Source organism: Nelumbo nucifera, chromosome 6 (assembly GCF_055504915.1).
Source record: "Nelumbo nucifera cultivar China Antique chromosome 6, China Antique-T2T, whole genome shotgun sequence".
Classification (NCBI taxonomy): Eukaryota; Viridiplantae; Streptophyta; class Magnoliopsida; order Proteales; family Nelumbonaceae; genus Nelumbo; species Nelumbo nucifera.
The window spans coordinates 19902527-19921311 of record NC_142654.1 but is presented as its reverse complement, the minus strand read 5'-3'; the positions used below and the strand labels follow the sequence as shown (position 1 = coordinate 19921311).

General features: G+C 27.6%; 1 protein-coding gene across 1 annotated transcript in view; it reads right to left on the bottom strand.

Annotated features, from left to right (window-relative positions):
- The window catches only part of LOC104591291 (putative LRR receptor-like serine/threonine-protein kinase At1g53440), a 40320-nt gene extending 24324 nt beyond the window's left edge, over positions 1–15996 (bottom strand). Inside the window, exon 1 of the mRNA XM_010250099.3 lies at positions 15756–15996. Coding sequence (XP_010248401.1) covers positions 15756–15924 — 169 coding nt within the window. The 5' untranslated portion in view covers positions 15925–15996. The remainder of the gene's footprint in view (positions 1–15755) is intronic.
- Between the last annotated feature and the right edge of the window lie 2789 nt (positions 15997–18785).

The window sequence follows — 18785 nt, the reverse complement described above, 5'->3', positions numbered from 1 at the left end:
ATCCAGATACCACAGAGAGCGAGGTACAATGTCAGAAAAAATTCACTTATTAGTTATCTTCTTTCTCAAGAATCAAGGTTGAACCAAAGCAATGTCAAACAATCCGAAGGACATTTGGATTTAGGCATGTGACTGAATGATAAAGAAAATTAGATGACAATTAAAGGGCATTTGCGTCTTTTCATATGCCACACACAAGAAAGATACTATGCAATTTACCCAAATAGCGGGAATGCATCGCACGGGATGGGGCTTCCCTTCTTGTCCCTCGCCCCCGTAATTCAAGGGTTCCGAGCGAGGCATCAATTCCCCCCAAAAATTTCTCCACATGAATTAATCATCTAAAAAAAATCTAATTTATGTATATTTTATAAAAAGGATTATACGAATTTGGGGGTATTTTAGGAGTTGTATTATGATAATTTAAGAATATTTTATAAATAAAATTATGGTATCCTAGGTAACTTAGAAATATTTTAAAAATCATATTAAATTTATGGATATTTTATTAATTTACCATTGGTTGCAGGGAATGAAATGCAAACCCCACCCCTAATTTGGGGCAAAAATATTTTTTCTGTCCCCACTCCATCTCTACCCCGTCCCCACTTAAGATTTGAGAAAAGGGTAGGGCCCCAATTTTATAGGGAGATTGTCATCCCTATAATTCTAATAATTTTTTATAACTAATTAACTAACAATAAATTACAATATTTTATGATAATTTACAAAAAAAAAAATTGAAATTGCTATTGATTAGTTGTAATGTATAGTAAATTAATTATTTATAATAACAATAACTTAATGTAAATTATTTACTTTTTAAACCTCAATTATTTACTATTAATCAAAGTAAATGTAATTATAGTAAATGACATTATTTTTAATTAGAATTAAATCATTTATTGTTAATTAATGTAAAACCAGGTATGGCCGAAGTTAACCAAGTGGTCTAGATCGGTGTTGATAAACTTAATAATTTTTTAATATTATTTAATAATTATTTATTGAAATAATAATAATGATTTGTCATTTAAATAATTATGAAACAATTTCTAATAGATTAATTTCCTGATTTAATTTTCCTAAATTTTTTAATGATTATTTAGTTGAATAATAATAATAATAATAATAATAATAATAATAATAATAATAATAATAATAATAATAATAATAATGGATTATTATTTAAACGGCTTTGGAGAATACTTTTTTCATAGATTAATTTCTTAATTTTTTAATTACTTATTTAAAAAATAATTATGGATTATTAGTTAAAGAGTTTCCCTAAATTATTTGATAATTGTTAACTATAATTATTGATTTTATAGAAATTAGTAAATTACACTAATTAGTAATATCTTTTATCAATACATTATTATTGTAAAATTTTGCTAAACGTTGAAATTTTGAACATTTATTAATAACAAAAAAATTATTAAATAATGGATTGTTTATTAATTTTTGGTAGATTATTAATTATTTAATATTTATTAAATAATGGATTATTTCTTAAATAATTACTTCATAATTTTTGGTAGAATATTTTCTAGAAATTTTTAATAATTTTCATAACTAACGGATTATTTAACAATAATGGAAGATTCCATTAATATATAGGAAACATCGAATTCCCCTTATTCCCCTCTCTTTGCTTGAAATCATGTCTATAAATATAAATGGTAATTCCCCTTATTCCCCTTAATAAATCACGGCCCTATTTTATGGGAAAGTGGAGAAAATAAAGGGTAAGTAGAGATAAAAGTAAAGGAGAGAATAAACCATGAGCAAATTAAGGAGAGAAGTTAAGTTGTTATAGAGAGTGAGAGACGTGAATTGTGGTCTTGTAGGAGAGAGAGAGAGAGAGAGAGAGAGAGAGAGAGAAGCCAATGGGAAGGGAGAGGAATGAAGAGAGAGCATGCTGAAATGGCAAATTGGAGTGGGGGAAAGGAGGAGAGGGGAGAGAGTCAAAGAGAATGCAAGGCTGGGGTAATGGAGCTAGGAGAAGCAAGGTGATGTGGAATGTCTTGCTATATATATATATATAGATAGATAGATAGATAGATAGATATATTAGATTTGGATTCCATTCTCGCCTCATTTCACTTAAGGATGCAAATAGATCGAATCGGATTCGAATAAGGGTATTATTTGAATCCGATTCGATATTGTTCATGTCGGATCTGATCCTATCGGATATGATAGGACTCAATTTGAATTCGAATCCTATTGGTAAGTCGGATCTTCGGATGTGATCCAATCCTACTTGTTTTCTTTAAAAACTAATAAATTATTAAAAGAAAATTAAAATATACTAATTTAAATAAAGTACAAACAAAAAATACAAGTATTATTAATTATTTTCATCATATATATACATATATTTAATAATTATTTATTGAAATAATAATAATGGATTGTCATTTAAATAATTATGAAACAATTTCTAATAGATTAATTTCCTGATTTAATTTTCCTAAATTTTTTAATGATTATTTAGTTGAATAATAATAATAATAATAATAATAATAATAATAATAATAATAATAATAATGGATTATTATTTAAATGGCTTTCGAGAATACATTTTTCATAGTTTAATTTCTTAATTTTTTAATTACTTATTAAAAAAATAATTATGGATTATTAGTTAAAGAGTTTCCCTAAATTATTTGACAATTGTTAACTATAATTATTGATTTTATAGAAATTAGTAAATTACACTAATTAGTAATATCTTTTATCAATACATTATTATTGTAAAATTTTGCTAAACGTTGAAATTTTGAACGTTTATTAATAACAAAAAAATTATTAAATAATGGATTGTTTATTAATTTTTGGTAGATTATTAATTATTTAATATTTATTAAATAATGGATTATTTCTTAAATAATTACTTCATAATTTTTGGTAGAATATTTTCTAGAAATTTTTAATAATTTTCATAACTAATGGATTATTTAACAATAATGGAAGATTCCATTAATATATAGGAAACATCGAATTCCCCTTATTCCCCTCTCTTTGCTTGAAATCATGTCTATAGATATAAAGGGTAATTCCCCTTATTCCCCTTAATAAATCACGACCCTATTTTATTGGAAAGTGGAGAAAATAAAGGGTAATTAGAGATAAAAGTAAATGAGAGAATAAACCATGAGCAAATTAAGGAGAGAAGTTAAGTTGTTATAGAGAGTGAGAGACGTGAATTGTGGTCTTGTAGGAGAGAGAGAGAGAGAGAGAGAGAGAATCCAATGGGAAGGGAGAGGAATGAAGAGAGTGCATGCTGAAATGGCAAATTGGAGTGGTGGGAAGGAGGAGAGGAGAGAGAGTCAAAGAGAATGCAGGGCTGGGGTAATGGAGCAAGGAGAAGCAAGGTGATATGGAATGTCTTGCTATATATATATATAGATAGATAGATAGATAGATTGATATATTAGATTTGGATTCCATTCTCGCCTCATTTCACTTAAGGATGCAAACAGATCAAATCGGACTCGAATAAGGGTATTTGAATCCGATTCGATATTGTTCATGTCGGATCTGATCCTATCGGATATGATAGGACTCAATTTGAATTCGAATCCTATTGGTAAGTCGGATCTTCGGATGTGATCCGATCCTACTTGTTTTCTTTAAAAACTAATAAATTATTAAAAGAAAATTAAAATATACTAATTTAAATAAAGTAAAAACAAAAAATACAAATATTATTAATTATTTTCATCATATATATACATATATTTAATAATTATTTATTGAAATAATAATAATGAATTGTTATTTAAATAATTATGAAACAATTTCTAATAGATTAATTTCCTGATTTAGTTTTCCTAAATTTTTTAATGATTACTTAGTTGAATAATAATAATAATAATAATAATAATAATAATAATAATGGATTATTATTTAAATGGCTTTGGAGAATACTTTTTTCATAGATTAATTTCTTAATTTTTTAATTACTTATTTAAAAAATAATTATGGATTATTAGTTAAAGAGTTTCCCTAAATTATTTGATAATTGTTAACTATAAGTATTGATTTTATAGAAATTAGTAAATTACACTAATTAGTAATATTTTTTATCAATACATTATTATTGTAAAATTTTGCTAAACGTTGAAATTTTGAGCATTTATTAATAACAAAAAATTATTAAATAATGGATTGTTTATTAATTTTTGGTAGATTATTAATTATTTAATATTTATTAAATAATGGATTATTTCTTAAATAATTATTTCATAATTTTCGGTAGAATATTTTCTAGAAATTTTTAATAATTTTCATAACTAATGGATTATTTAACAATAATGGAAGATTCCATTAATATATAGGAAACATCGAATTCCCCTTATTCCCCTCTCTTTGCTTGAATACATGTCTATAGATATAAAAGGTAATTCCCCTTATTCCCCTTAATAAATCACGGCCCTATTTTATGGGAAAGTGGAGAAAATAAAGGGTAATTAGAGATAAAAGTAAAGGAGAGAATAAACCATGAGCAAATTAAGGAGAGAAGTTAAGTTGTTATAGAGAGTGAGAGACGTGAATTATTGTCTTGTAGGAGAGAGAGAGATAGAGATAAGCCAATGGGAAGGGAGAGGAATGAAGAGAGAGCATGCTGAAATGGCAAATTGGAGTGGTGGGAAGGAGGAGAGGAGAGAGAGTCAAAGAGAATGCAGGGCTGGGGTAATGGAGCAAGGAGAAGCAAGGTGATGTGGAATGTCTTGCTATATATATATATATATATATATAGATAGATAGATAGATAGATAGATAGATATATTAGATTTGGATTCCATTCTCGCCTCATTTCACTTAAGGATGTAAACAGATCGAATCAGATTCTAATAAGGGTATATTTGAATTCGATTCGATATTGTTCATGTCGGATCTGATCCTATCGGATATGATAGGACTCAATTTGAATTCGAATCCTATTGGTAAGTCGGATCTTTGGATGTGATCCGATCCTACTTGTTTTCTTTAAAAACTAATAAATTATTAAAAGAAAATTAAAATATACTAATATAAATAAAGTAAAAACAAAAAATACAAGTATTATTAATTATTTTCATCATATTTATACATATATTTAATAATTATTTATTTAAATAATAATAATGAATTGTCATTTAAATAATTATGAAACAATTTCTAATAGATTAATTTCCTGATTTAATTTTCCTAAATTTTTTAATGATTATTTAGTTGAATAATAATAATAATAATAATAATAATAATAATAATGGATTATTATTTAAATGGCTTTGGAGAATACTTTTTTCATAGATTAATTTATTAATTTTTTAATTACTTATTTGAAAAATAATTATGGATTATTAGTTAAAGAGTTTCCCTAAATTATTTGATAATTGTTAACTATAATTATTGATTTTATAGAAATTAGTAAATTACACTAATTAGTAATATCTTTTATCAATACATTATTATTGTAAAATTTTGCTAAACGTTGAAATTTTGAACATTTATTAATAACAAAAAATTATTAAATAATGGATTGTTTATTAATTTTTGGTAGATTATTAATTATTTAATATTTATTAAATAATGGATTATTTCTTAAATAATTACTTCATAATTTTTGGTAGAATATTTTCTAGAAATTTTTAATAATTTTCATAACTAACGGATTATTTAACAATAATGGAATATTCCATTAATATATAGGAAACATCGAATTCCCCTTATTCCCCTCTCTTTGCTTGAAATCATGTCTATAGATATAAATGGTAATTCCCCTTATTCCCCTTAATAAATCACGGCCCTATTTTATGGGAAAGTGGAGAAAATAAAGGGTAATTAGAGATAAAAGTAAAGGAGAGAATAAACCATGAGCAAATTAAGGAGAGAAGTTAAGTTGTTATAGAGAGTGAGAGACGTGAATTATTGTCTTGTAGGAGAGAGAGAGATAGAGAGAAGCCAATGGGAAGGGAGAGGAATGAAGAGAGAGCATGCTGAAATGGCAAATTGGAGTGGTGGGAAGGAGGAGAGGAGAGAGAGTCAAAGAGAATGCAGGGCTGGGGTAATGGAGCAAGGAGAAGCAAGGTGATATGGAATGTCTTGCTATATATAGATAGATAGATAGATAGATAGATAGATAGATAGATAGATAGATAGATAGATATATTAGATTTGGATTCCATTCTCGCCTCATTTCACTTAAGGATGCAAACAGATCGAATCGGATTCGAATAAGGGTATTATTTGAATCCGATTCGATATTGTTCATGTCGGATCTGATCCTATCGGATATGATAGGACTCAATTTGAATTCGAATCCTATTGGTAAGTCGGATCTTCGGATGTGATCCAATCCTACTTGTTTTCTTTAAAAACTAATAAATTATTAAAAGAAAATTAAAATATACTAATTTAAATAAAGTACAAACAAAAAATACAAGTATTATTAATTATTTTCATCATATATATACATATATTTAATAATTATTTATTGAAATAATAATAATGGATTGTCATTTAAATAATTATGAAACAATTTCTAATAGATTAATTTCCTGATTTAATTTTCCTAAATTTTTTAATGATTATTTAGTTGAATAATAATAATAATAATAATAATAATAATAATAATAATAATAATGGATTATTATTTAAATGGCTTTCGAGAATACATTTTTCATAGTTTAATTTCTTAATTTTTTAATTACTTATTAAAAAAATAATTATGGATTATTAGTTAAAGAGTTTCCCTAAATTATTTGACAATTGTTAACTATAATTATTGATTTTATAGAAATTAGTAAATTACACTAATTAGTAATATCTTTTATCAATACATTATTATTGTAAAATTTTGCTAAACGTTGAAATTTTGAACGTTTATTAATAACAAAAAAATTATTAAATAATGGATTGTTTATTAATTTTTGGTAGATTATTAATTATTTAATATTTATTAAATAATGGATTATTTCTTAAATAATTACTTCATAATTTTTGGTAGAATATTTTCTAGAAATTTTTAATAATTTTCATAACTAATGGATTATTTAACAATAATGGAAGATTCCATTAATATATAGGAAACATCGAATTCCCCTTATTCCCCTCTCTTTGCTTGAAATCATGTCTATAGATATAAAGGGTAATTCCCCTTATTCCCCTTAATAAATCACGACCCTATTTTATTGGAAAGTGGAGAAAATAAAGGGTAATTAGAGATAAAAGTAAATGAGAGAATAAACCATGAGCAAATTAAGGAGAGAAGTTAAGTTGTTATAGAGAGTGAGAGACGTGAATTGTGGTCTTGTAGGAGAGAGAGAGAGAGAGAGAGAGAGAATCCAATGGGAAGGGAGAGGAATGAAGAGAGTGCATGCTGAAATGGCAAATTGGAGTGGTGGGAAGGAGGAGAGGAGAGAGAGTCAAAGAGAATGCAGGGCTGGGGTAATGGAGCAAGGAGAAGCAAGGTGATATGGAATGTCTTGCTATATATATATATAGATAGATAGATAGATAGATTGATATATTAGATTTGGATTCCATTCTCGCCTCATTTCACTTAAGGATGCAAACAGATCAAATCGGACTCGAATAAGGGTATTTGAATCCGATTCGATATTGTTCATGTCGGATCTGATCCTATCGGATATGATAGGACTCAATTTGAATTCGAATCCTATTGGTAAGTCGGATCTTCGGATGTGATCCGATCCTACTTGTTTTCTTTAAAAACTAATAAATTATTAAAAGAAAATTAAAATATACTAATTTAAATAAAGTAAAAACAAAAAATACAAATATTATTAATTATTTTCATCATATATATACATATATTTAATAATTATTTATTGAAATAATAATAATGAATTGTTATTTAAATAATTATGAAACAATTTCTAATAGATTAATTTCCTGATTTAGTTTTCCTAAATTTTTTAATGATTACTTAGTTGAATAATAATAATAATAATAATAATAATAATAATAATAATAATGGATTATTATTTAAATGGCTTTGGAGAATACTTTTTTCATAGATTAATTTCTTAATTTTTTAATTACTTATTTAAAAAATAATTATGGATTATTAGTTAAAGAGTTTCCCTAAATTATTTGATAATTGTTAACTATAAGTATTGATTTTATAGAAATTAGTAAATTACACTAATTAGTAATATTTTTTATCAATACATTATTATTGTAAAATTTTGCTAAACGTTGAAATTTTGAGCATTTATTAATAACAAAAAATTATTAAATAATGGATTGTTTATTAATTTTTGGTAGATTATTAATTATTTAATATTTATTAAATAATGGATTATTTCTTAAATAATTATTTCATAATTTTCGGTAGAATATTTTCTAGAAATTTTTAATAATTTTCATAACTAATGGATTATTTAACAATAATGGAAGATTCCATTAATATATAGGAAACATCGAATTCCCCTTATTCCCCTCTCTTTGCTTGAATACATGTCTATAGATATAAAAGGTAATTCCCCTTATTCCCCTTAATAAATCACGGCCCTATTTTATGGGAAAGTGGAGAAAATAAAGGGTAATTAGAGATAAAAGTAAAGGAGAGAATAAACCATGAGCAAATTAAGGAGAGAAGTTAAGTTGTTATAGAGAGTGAGAGACGTGAATTATTGTCTTGTAGGAGAGAGAGAGATAGAGAGAAGCCAATGGGAAGGGAGAGGAATGAAGAGAGAGCATGCTGAAATGGCAAATTGGAGTGGTGGGAAGGAGGAGAGGAGAGAGAGTCAAAGAGAATGCAGGGCTGGGGTAATGGAGCAAGGAGAAGCAAGGTGATGTGGAATGTCTTGCTATATATATATATATATATAGATAGATAGATAGATAGATAGATAGATATATTAGATTTGGATTCCATTCTCGCCTCATTTCACTTAAGGATGTAAACAGATCGAATCAGATTCTAATAAGGGTATATTTGAATTCGATTCGATATTGTTCATGTCGGATCTGATCCTATCGGATATGATAGGACTCAATTTGAATTCGAATCCTATTGGTAAGTCGGATCTTTGGATGTGATCCGATCCTACTTGTTTTCTTTAAAAACTAATAAATTATTAAAAGAAAATTAAAATATACTAATATAAATAAAGTAAAAACAAAAAATACAAGTATTATTAATTATTTTCATCATATTTATACATATATTTAATAATTATTTACTGAAATAATAATAATGAATTGTCATTTAAATAATTATGAAACAATTTCTAATAGATTAATTTCCTGATTTAATTTTCCTAAATTTTTTAATGATTATTTAGTTGAATAATAATAATAATAATAATAATAATAATAATAATGGATTATTATTTAAATGGCTTTGGAGAATACTTTTTTCATAGATTAATTTATTAATTTTTTAATTACTTATTTGAAAAATAATTATGGATTATTAGTTAAAGAGTTTCCCTAAATTATTTGATAATTGTTAACTATAATTATTGATTTTATAGAAATTAGTAAATTACACTAATTAGTAATATCTTTTATCAATACATTATTATTGTAAAATTTTGCTAAACGTTGAAATTTTGAACATTTATTAATAACAAAAAATTATTAAATAATGGATTGTTTATTAATTTTTGGTAGATTATTAATTATTTAATATTTATTAAATAATGGATTATTTCTTAAATAATTACTTCATAATTTTTGGTAGAATATTTTCTAGAAATTTTTAATAATTTTCATAACTAATGGATTATTTAACAATAATGGAATATTCCATTAATATATAGGAAACATCGAATTCCCCTTATTCCCCTCTCTTTGCTTGAAATCATGTTTATGGATATAAAGGGTAATTCCCCTTATTCCCCTTAATAAATCACGGCCCTATTTTATGGGAAAGTGGAGAAAATAAAGGGTAATTAGAGATAAAAGTAAAGGAGAGAATAAACCATGAGCAAATTAAGGAGAGAAGTTAAGTTGTTATAGAGAGTGAGAGACGTGAATTGTGGTCTTGTAGGAGAGAGAGAGAGAGAGAGAGAGAAGCCAATGGGAAGGGAGAGGAATGAAGAGAGAGCATGCTGAAATGGCAAATTGGAGTGGTGGGAAGGAGGAGAGGAGAGAGAGTCAAAGAGAATGCAGGGCTGGGGTAATGGAGCAAGGAGAAGCAAGGTGATGTGGAATGTCTTGCTATATATATATATATATATATATATATATATAGATAGATAGATAGATAGATAGATAGATAGATAGATAGATAGATAGATATATTAGATTTGGATTCCATTCTCGCCTCATTTCACTTAAGGATGCAAACAGATTGAATCGGATTCGAATAAGGGTATATTTGATTCCGACTCGATATTGTTCATGTCGGATCTGATCCTATCGGATATGATAGGACTCAATTTGAATTCGAATCCTATTGGTATGTCGGATCTTCGGATGTGATCCGATCCTACTTGTTTTCTTTAAAAACTAATAAATTATTAAAAGAAAATTAAAATATACTAATTTAAATAAAGTAAAAACAAAAAATACAAGTATTATTAATTATTTTCATCATATATATACGTATATTTAATAATTATTTATTGAAATAATAATAATGGATTGTCATTTAAATAATTATAAAACAATTTCTAATAGATTAATTTCCTGATTTAATTTTCCTAAATTTTTTAATGATTATTTAGTTGAATAATAATAATAATAATAATAATAATAATAATAATAATAATAATAATAATAATAATAATAATGGATTATTGTTTAAATGGCTTTGGAGAATACATTTTTCATAGATTAATTTCTTAATTTTTTAATTACTTATTTAAAAAATAATTATGGATTATTAGTTAAAGAGTTTCCCTAAATTATTTGATAATTGTTAACTATAATTATTGATTTTATAGAAATTAGTAAATTACACTAATTAGTAATATCTTCTATCAATACATTATTATTGTAAAATTTTGCTAAATGTTGAAATTTTGAACATTTATTAATAACAAAAAATTATTAAATAATGGATTGTTTATTAATTTTTGGTAGATTATTAATTATTTAATATTTTTTAAATAATGGATTATTTCTTAAATAATTACTTCATAATTTTCGGTAGAATATTTTCTAGAAATTTTTAATAATTTTCATAACTAATGGATTATTTAACAATAATGGAAGATTCCATTAATATATAGGAAACATCGAATTCCCCTTATTCCCCTCTCTTTGCTTGAAATCAAGTCAATAGATATAAAGGGTAATTCCCCTTATTCCCCTTAATAAATCACGACCCTATTTTATGGGAAAGTGGAGAAAATAAAGGGTAATTAGAGATAAAAGTAAAGGAGAGAATAAACCATGAGCAAATTAAGGAGAGAAGTTAAGTTGTTATAGAGAGTGAGAGACGTGGATTGTGGTCTTGTAGGAGAGAGTGAGAGAGAAGCCAATGGGAAGGGAGAGGAATGAAGAGAGAGCATGCTGAAATGGCAAATTGGAGTGGTGGGAAGGAGGAGAGGAGAGAGAGTCAAAGAGAATGCAGGGCTGGGGTAATGGAGTAAGGAGAAGCAAGGTGATATGGAATGTCTTGCTATATATATATAGATAGATAGATAGATAGATATATTAGATTTGGATTCCATTCTCGCATCATTTCACTTAAGGATGCAAACAGATCGAATCGGATTCGAATAAGGGTATATTTGAATCCGATTCGATATTGTTCATGTCGGATCTGATCCTATCGGATATGATAGGACTCAATTTGAATTCGAATCCTATTGGTAAGTCGGATCTTTGGATGTGATCCGATCCTACTTGTTTTCTTTAAAAACTAATAAATTATTAAAAGAAAATTAAAATATACTAATTTAAATAAAGTAAAAACAAAAAATACAAGTATTATTAATTATTTTCATCATATATATACACATATTTAATAATTATTTATTGAAATAATAAGAATGAATTGTCATTTAAATAATTATGAAACAATTTCTAATAGATTAATTTCCTGATTTAATTTTCCTAAATTTTTTAATGATTATTTAGTTGAATAATAATCATAATAATAATAATAATAATAATGGATTATTATTTAAATCGCTTTGGAGAATACTTTTTTCATAGATTAATTTCTTAATTTTTTAATTAATTATTTAAAAAATAATTATGGATTATTAGTTAAAGAGTTTCCCTAAATTATTTGATAATTGTTAACTATAATTATTGATTTTATAGAAATTAGTAAATTACACTAATTAGTAATATCTTTTATCAATACATTATTATTGTAAAATTTTGCTAAACGTTGAAATTTTGAACATTTATTAATAACAAAAAACTATTAAATAATGGATTGTTTATTAATTCATGGTAGATTATTAATTATTTAATATTTATTAAATAATGGATTATTTCTTAAATAATTACTTCATAGATTTTGGTAGAATATTTTCTAGAAATTTTTAATAATTTTCATAACTAATGGATTATTTAACAATAATGGAAGATTCCATTAATATATAGGAAACATCGAATTCCCCTTATTCCCCTCTCTTTGCTTGAAATCATGTCTATAGATATAAAGGGTAATTCCCCTTATTCCCCTTAATAAATCACGGCCCTATTTTATGGGAAGGTGGAGAAAATAAAGGGTAATTAGAGATAAAAGTAAATTAGAGAATAAACCATGAACAAATTAAGGAGAGAAGTTAAGTTGTTATAGAGAGTGACAGATGTGAATTGTGGTCTTGTAGAGAGAGAGAGAGAGAGAGAGAGAGAGAGAGAGAGAGAGAGAGAGAGAGAGAGAAGAGAGAGAGAGAGAGAGAGAGAGAGAGAGAGAGAGAGAGAGAAGCCAATGGGAAGGGAGAGGAATGAAGAGAGAGCATGCTGAAATGGCATATTGGAGTGGTGGGAAGGAGGAGAGGAGAGAGAGTCAAAGAGAATGCAGGGCTGGGGTAATGGAGCAAGGAGAAGCAAGGTGATATGGAATGTCTTGCTATATATAGATAGATAGATAGATAGATAGATAGATAGATAGATAGATAGATATATTAGATTTGGATTCCATTCTCGCCTCATTTCACTTAAGGATGCAAATAGATCGAATCGGATTCGAATAAGGGTATATTTGAATCCGATTCGATATTGTTCATGTCGGATCTGATCCTCTCGGTTATGATAGGACTCAATTTGAATTCGAATCCTATTGGTAAGTCGGATCTTTGGATGTTATCCGATCCTACTTGTTTTCTTTAAAAACTAATAAATTATTAATAGAAAATTAAAATATACTAATTTAAATAAAGTAAAAACAAAAAATACAAGTATTATTAATTATTTTCATCATATATATACATACATTTAATAATTATTTATTGAAATAATAATAATGAATTGTCATTTAAATAATTATGAAACAATTTCTAATAGATTAATTTCCTGATTTAATTTTCCTAAATTTTTTAATTATTATTTAGTTGAATAATAATAATAATAATAATAATAATAATAATAATAATAATAATAATAATAATAATAATAATAATAATAATAATAATAATAATGGATTATTATTTAAATGGCTTTGGAGAATACTTTTTTCATAGATTAATTTCTTAATTTTTTAATTACTTATTTAAAAAATAATTATGGATTATTAGTTAAAGAGTTTCCCTAAATTATTTGATAATTGTTAACTATAATTATTGGTTTTATAGAAATTAGTAAATTACACTAATTAGTAATATCTTTTATCAATACATTATTATTGTAAAATTTTGCTAAACGTTGAAATTTTGAACATTTATTAATAACAAAAAATTATTAAATAATGGATTGTTTATTAATTTTTGGTAGATTATTAATTATTTAATATTTATTAAATAATGGATTATTTCTTAAATAATTACTTCATAATTTTGGTAGAATATTTTCTAGAATTTTTTAATAATTTTCATAACTAATGGATTATTTAACAATAATGGAATATTCCATTAATATATAGGAAACATCGAATTCCCCTTATTCCCCTCTCTTTGCTTGAAATCATGTCTATAGATATAAAGGGTAATTCCCCTTATTCTCCTTAATAAATCACGACCCTATTTTATGGGAAAGTGGAGAAAATAAAGGGTAATTAGAGATAAAAGTAAAGGAGAGAATAAATCATGAGCAAATTAAGGAGAGAAGTTAAGTTGTTATAGAGAGTGAGAGACGTGAATTGTGGTCTTGTAGGAGAGAGAGAGAGAGAGAGAGAACCCAATGGGAAGGGAGAGGAATGAAGAGAGAGCATGCTGAAATGGCAAATTGGAGTGGTGGGAAGGAGGAGAGGAGAGAGAGTCAAAGAGAATGCAGGGCTGGGGTAATGGAGCAAGGTGATGTGGAATGTCTTGTTACATATATATATATATATATATATATATATATATATATATATATATGTAGATAGATAGATAGATAGATAGATAGATTAGATTGGATTCCATTGTCGTCTCATTTCACTTAAGGATGCAAACAGATTGAATCGGATTCGAATAAGGGTATATTTTAATCCGATTCGATATTGTTCATGTCGGATCTGATCCTATCGGATATGATAGGACTCAATTTGAATTCGAATCCTATTGGTAAGTCGGATCTTCGGATGTGATCCGATCCTACTTGTTTTCTTTAAAAACTAATAAATTATTAAAAGAAAATTAAACTATATTAATTTAAATAAAATAAAAACAAAAAATACATGTATTATTAATTATTTTCATCATATATATACATATTTTTTTAAAAAATAAATAATATAACAAATCTATAAAATTATAATATAAAAAATATATTTATAAATAAATAAATAGCATATTATATATATATTTATAAATATATAATATGTAAAGGATCAGATGGGGTGATCAGCCCGACATGATTTCTAATCTGATCCTATTATCAGATCCGATTTAAAAATCTGAACTCGACCAAATAGGATCGGATCTCGGATCAGATCATAATCTGATCCATTTGCACCTCTAAATTCACTACATCATTTTGTGTTTGTTCAAATATGAAACTCGTAGCCCAATAATCATCTATTGACTCAACTTCACTCTAATATAAACCCAAATAATAGTGATAGATTCAACAGGGGTCACAGATGCAATTTCTACCTAATAAAATAAAAAAATAAAACTAACAGATGTAAAGGTCGTTTGAGATGGTGGAGGGAACGGGCTCTGCCCCGACCGAAGCCGGACTCACGTAACATGTGATGTGAATGAGAAGATGCCGCGATGTTGACTATCCCTAATATTTTACTTAAGTATCCACTATTCCTCTCAGCTTAAGCTACCGTGTACTTCAGAAATAAGCAAGATCAAACAGAGAAATTCTATTTAAGATGGACTTTTACAGAGATCTCGATTGAAGCAACAAAGAATTTCTGACCTGAAAATGAAGAATTTATAGATATTTCTTCTAGAAAAGTGCTAGCTGGAACCACTAAACCAGCTAAGCTTTCTCAATCATCTTCAATCTACAGAAACTATGGACGAAATGTAACAAGACGAAACAGAGCAGTTCACAGTGATTCCATGAAATAAAAAATTTAAAATTTGTCTGTATAGAAATTGAAAATAGTTTAAAGAGAGCAATATAGTTTTCTTTGCAAAAAAAAAAAAAGAAAAAAAAAAACAGAAGAATTCTATCAGAGGGGAAAAGCTAGCTAGAGGGAGGGAGGATCCATTTGTTTGTGTACGTACCTTCTTCATCTGGTAAGAGCTGGGTTTCAGATCTGAACTGTCCGAAACAACTCATCAACAGGAGAAAGAGCAGAAGAGCAGACAATAACTTATTCGAGTTTGCTACGAGAGCTTCTGACATCATATCTCTCTCGGCCGTAACTAAACTTATTACCTGTTTTTGCTTCATAAGCTTCCTTGTGAGGTAGGTGAAGCAGCAGCACAGCGTCAGATCAGAAACAAAGCAGCAAGATTACAGGTAATGGGTGAGAGCGAAGAGAGGAAAATTAAGTGTGGGTCGTGCAAGTGCACTGCTGCTTAGAAACGGTATTAAAAAGAGAGAACGCCACGAAGAGAAGAGAAGAGATGGCTGTAGCGGGAAACTCGGTAGTGTAGAGAGTAACGAAAGAGTATACTTTTATTTGCCCAAAACGCCCCTCCTTCGTGCCCCCTTTTGTTCGTGCATCCACCTCAAGCTTCATAGGAGCACGTGCATCTCGATTTTCCGTAAACCGTATCCTCGTTGACCTGATACGGGATGATGAGATGAGTCTGGATCTGCTGGCAACAGTTACTGTGCACTCATCCCACAGCCGAGTTCACATCTGCCCCACGGAATGCGCCTTAAAACTGCTTCACCTACACATTTCAGTGTGCATTGAGAACATCTTGTCATTGGGAGATATTCTCAATACACGATTGCGGTGTATTGTGAACGTTTTTATGACACCCTCCCCCCGATCTACTCCTTACATTTACCTCATACGCACATCCCACCATGCATTAGAAATATTCTGTATACTTAGCTGTTATTATTTATGGAAATTATTCCCAATGCATGGTGGGATGTGCCTGTAAAATCGTTACGAGGCACCCTGTGTGAGTGTGAGGAACAGATTCAAATTCCTTGATTCCACCCCTGTTTTCAATTGATGGGTGGTGTTCTTGATATGCGGCTGCCGCTGTAGTACTTTGTGCAGAGGATGTAGTTTGCCCTGGATTATGTAACTAAACACAAGTGAACACCCAGGTGTTTTATATACATGGGGCCCATGCTTCTACTAAACAGTGAATATTGATGAATTTAAATATCCTTCCCACAAGGATACTATCCACACCTACTTAGAAGACACTACAATAATACATTAATAACTAATATACAAATTTAGGAGACGTTCTGAATGTGTGGCTGTAGTGATGTATGGGTAGGAGATCTAAACACAATATTAGTGATTAGTCCAATTCACACTGTTCTACTCACAATACAGTCGGAATTTACTAACCACAAGACGCTGTACACAACAGCGTACATTTGCACATTGGAAACATATGGTGGCTATGTTTTATTCATGAAAAGATGCTCTTGGCATCAACTGCAATGTCTTATGTCTTATATCAGGATGTGACTAGAATTTTGTGATCAATGGACCCGAATTCTAGACGGGAAAATTTAACTTTTCAAAGAAAAGAGATGGGAGACATCTGATAAAATTGAAACGATATCCAATGATCTTCATTTTTTGTAACGATACAGAAAAGATTAACATGACCCAGTACAGTACAAGGATAATACGCACAAACCGAAAAATGGTCCAAGGAAAATTCTAAAGAAAAAAGAAATCGACGTTCAAACCATTGTTTTGAATTTTTTAATCAATTTAAAATCGACGAATCAAACATAACTCGAGCTTCAAGGAGTCAACTCGACTTAATAATTGAATTGAATTGAATTTGTTTGTTTCAAACTCTCCTCGCTTTTCTAACATTATCTTAGAACTTACCCTGACTTTTCAGTTTTCTATTAACATTAGTGATCATAGTCCACATTCACCGTTATTATTTTTTAATTATAAAATTAATCCTGATTGATCAGTCTACCCTGTCAACTATTCTTTTTTTATGTCAAAATAACTTCATTTTGTTTTTCTCTCCTATGAAATTTCATATTCATTCATCTCACAAGTCATAACCCACCAACAGCTGAATTTGAATGAATGGCTGTACGGCTGTCGACGAGACTCAAAACTCTAATACCAAATTCAACATCCAATCTAATTTAATTATATTGGATCTGAATGTTAAAACTTGCATTTGTTTAATAATTAAACGGAATGTAGATTTGATCTCATCCAATTTGATAAGTCTGTCCAATACTGTATTATATAAAGCAAGGTCGTTCACATTACTCTTGCTTTACTTTCTCCCTTCTTCCTTTCATCAGTCCTTAATTCTCTCTCTCTCATTGTCTATTCCTCTTTCTTACCTCTCCCAATAAGTCAAGTCTACGGGGTTTAGGCCACGACTCTCTCTCTCTCTACCTCTATCTAACTCCACCTTTTAAATACATACATTTAATTTTTTATCAATATATTAATAAAAATTAATTTAATTAAAATCAACATCTTCTTTTTAATTTAACTTAATAAAAAAGTAACATCCTAATCCTTCCTAGATTTTTGTTTTGTTTTTTTAAATTTATTAGACCAATACATAACCCAAGAATAATGCTAAGATGGATAGGGTTCAACTTGGCCTAATTAGAAATGTCTTAAGACTCTTTTCTAGATGCCACTTAATAAAATATAATAAAAATTAATAAAATTAATTTTATTAATAAAATAAAAGACATCTAGACTCTTTTCTAGATGTCTTAAGACTCTTTGCATATCATATTTAAGAGTAATAAAATTAATAAAATATAATAAAAATAAAAAAAATTAGATAAATAATAAAAATTAACACAAATTTATCTAACAATACGTAACCCAAAAATAGTTTGGGTTGAACTTGATACCCAGTTGGTCCAATTGATATTTCCATAAGGCTCCTGTCACAATTGCTTAACAAAATCCATGCATCTCCTAATACAATAATACAATATATAAATAATATATTCAGATAGACGTGTGGCGTGACTTTACATCAAGATCCATGTGCCAATTGTCTCTTATAACATTTTTGGGATGAATTAGCTAGGTGGGACCAAAATCCATGTACCATTCCTTATTAAAGCATTATTCGCCATTCAAGATATTTCACTACAAGAGGATG